The sequence below is a fragment of the Poecilia reticulata genome, linkage group LG21 (assembly GCF_000633615.1).
Source record: "Poecilia reticulata strain Guanapo linkage group LG21, Guppy_female_1.0+MT, whole genome shotgun sequence".
Classification (NCBI taxonomy): domain Eukaryota; kingdom Metazoa; phylum Chordata; class Actinopteri; order Cyprinodontiformes; family Poeciliidae; genus Poecilia; species Poecilia reticulata.
In genome coordinates, this window is record NC_024351.1 from 1,762,634 (window position 1) to 1,763,874 (window position 1,241).

Consider the following 1,241-nt stretch of genomic DNA (forward strand, 5'->3'; position numbering starts at 1 on the left):
ACTTCTCAAAAATGTTATGTAGTTGCATTTTATTCAAGCTGCAGTACATAACTTTAATAAAAAATCTGTTTTCTCCATATTTGTTAAAGCTGTCATCATGTCGTAGAAGTTTGTTATGTCTTCCACTGTCTGCTGCTAACAGTGTCACTCTGAAGCTCCAAGCAGGAACGAACCATTTAATGCAGATAGTGGGGGTTCAGAGCAAATATGGATGTATGGTTTTTGATCTGGGAGTGGGAACATTACATTTATACTGCTAAAAACAATCTTTGAAAATACAATATGATTAATTTTGTAATTGACAGGGCCCTGATTTTTTCTATGAACAAAAAATAAATAATTAAATTGTGGAGGGCCCCCTGCTGGTCAGGGCCCTAGAATTGTTATCACTTTCCCCCCTATACCGGGCCCCTGGTTGGAGATAAATGGAGGCACACAACCTCCACATGTCTGGTTCATTACTAGATCAAATTTACAGATGCTTGAAGGTTCCTCGTTCATTAGTTCAAATTAGGCAAATATAAAAAAATATGGGAATGTCCAGCTGTCATACTCTTTAGGAAGGAGACACGATCCCCACCTAAGCTAAATTTGGGAAGCCTATCCAGAAAATTCAGAGCACATGACACCTGGTATGTTATCCCAAATAAACTTCCATATGTGCTTCCAAAACCGTTTTTTTTATTTGATAAATGTGCTTTTTCTGTTTTGCAGTACACAACTTACAAAGTGCAAAAAGAGGGCAGGTCATTGTACCCGTTTGTCTTCTGTGACATCATGGGCCTGAGCAAAGAAGGAGGAGGAGCCTTGGAGGAAGACATCAAACTGGCTTTAAAGGGACATGTGAAGGAAGGTTACAAGGTAAACCGCTAATACTGTATTTATTGTCTGTACCTACTTATCATTGTAGTGTCACATGGGGGTCTGCGAATGTTTCAGTATTTTAAAAAATATATTCACATGAGTCACGTGACGCGCTCAACATGATGGTTGCCTAGGAGCGTTCCGCACCACCCCTCATAACGCATTTTGCATGTAAATCGGGCAGGGAGCCGAGGAATCAGCGTCAGGTGATAAGTGTTATCTATAAACTAGTGGTAAGATGTCTAAGTCGACCAGAAACTCAGTCAAACCCAGCGCAGCTGGAGGAGGAACCAAAGGTGGCGAGGTTGCTACTGCTAGCCCTGCTAACCTAGCTCAGAATCAGGCTAACTGGGCCTCGTCTTCTGATACTACGAACG

The 1,241-nt window shown here is 41.4% G+C and overlaps 1 protein-coding gene across 1 annotated transcript in view; it reads left to right on the plus strand.

The window, feature by feature from the left end:
* The first annotated feature begins 777 nt into the window (after positions 1–777).
* Positions 778–1,241, plus strand: part of LOC103457183 (interferon-induced protein 44-like) — an 8,365-nt gene continuing 7,901 nt past the window's right edge. The window contains exon 1 of the mRNA XM_017302100.1: positions 778–861. Coding sequence (XP_017157589.1) covers positions 778–861 — 84 coding nt within the window. The remainder of the gene's footprint in view (positions 862–1,241) is intronic.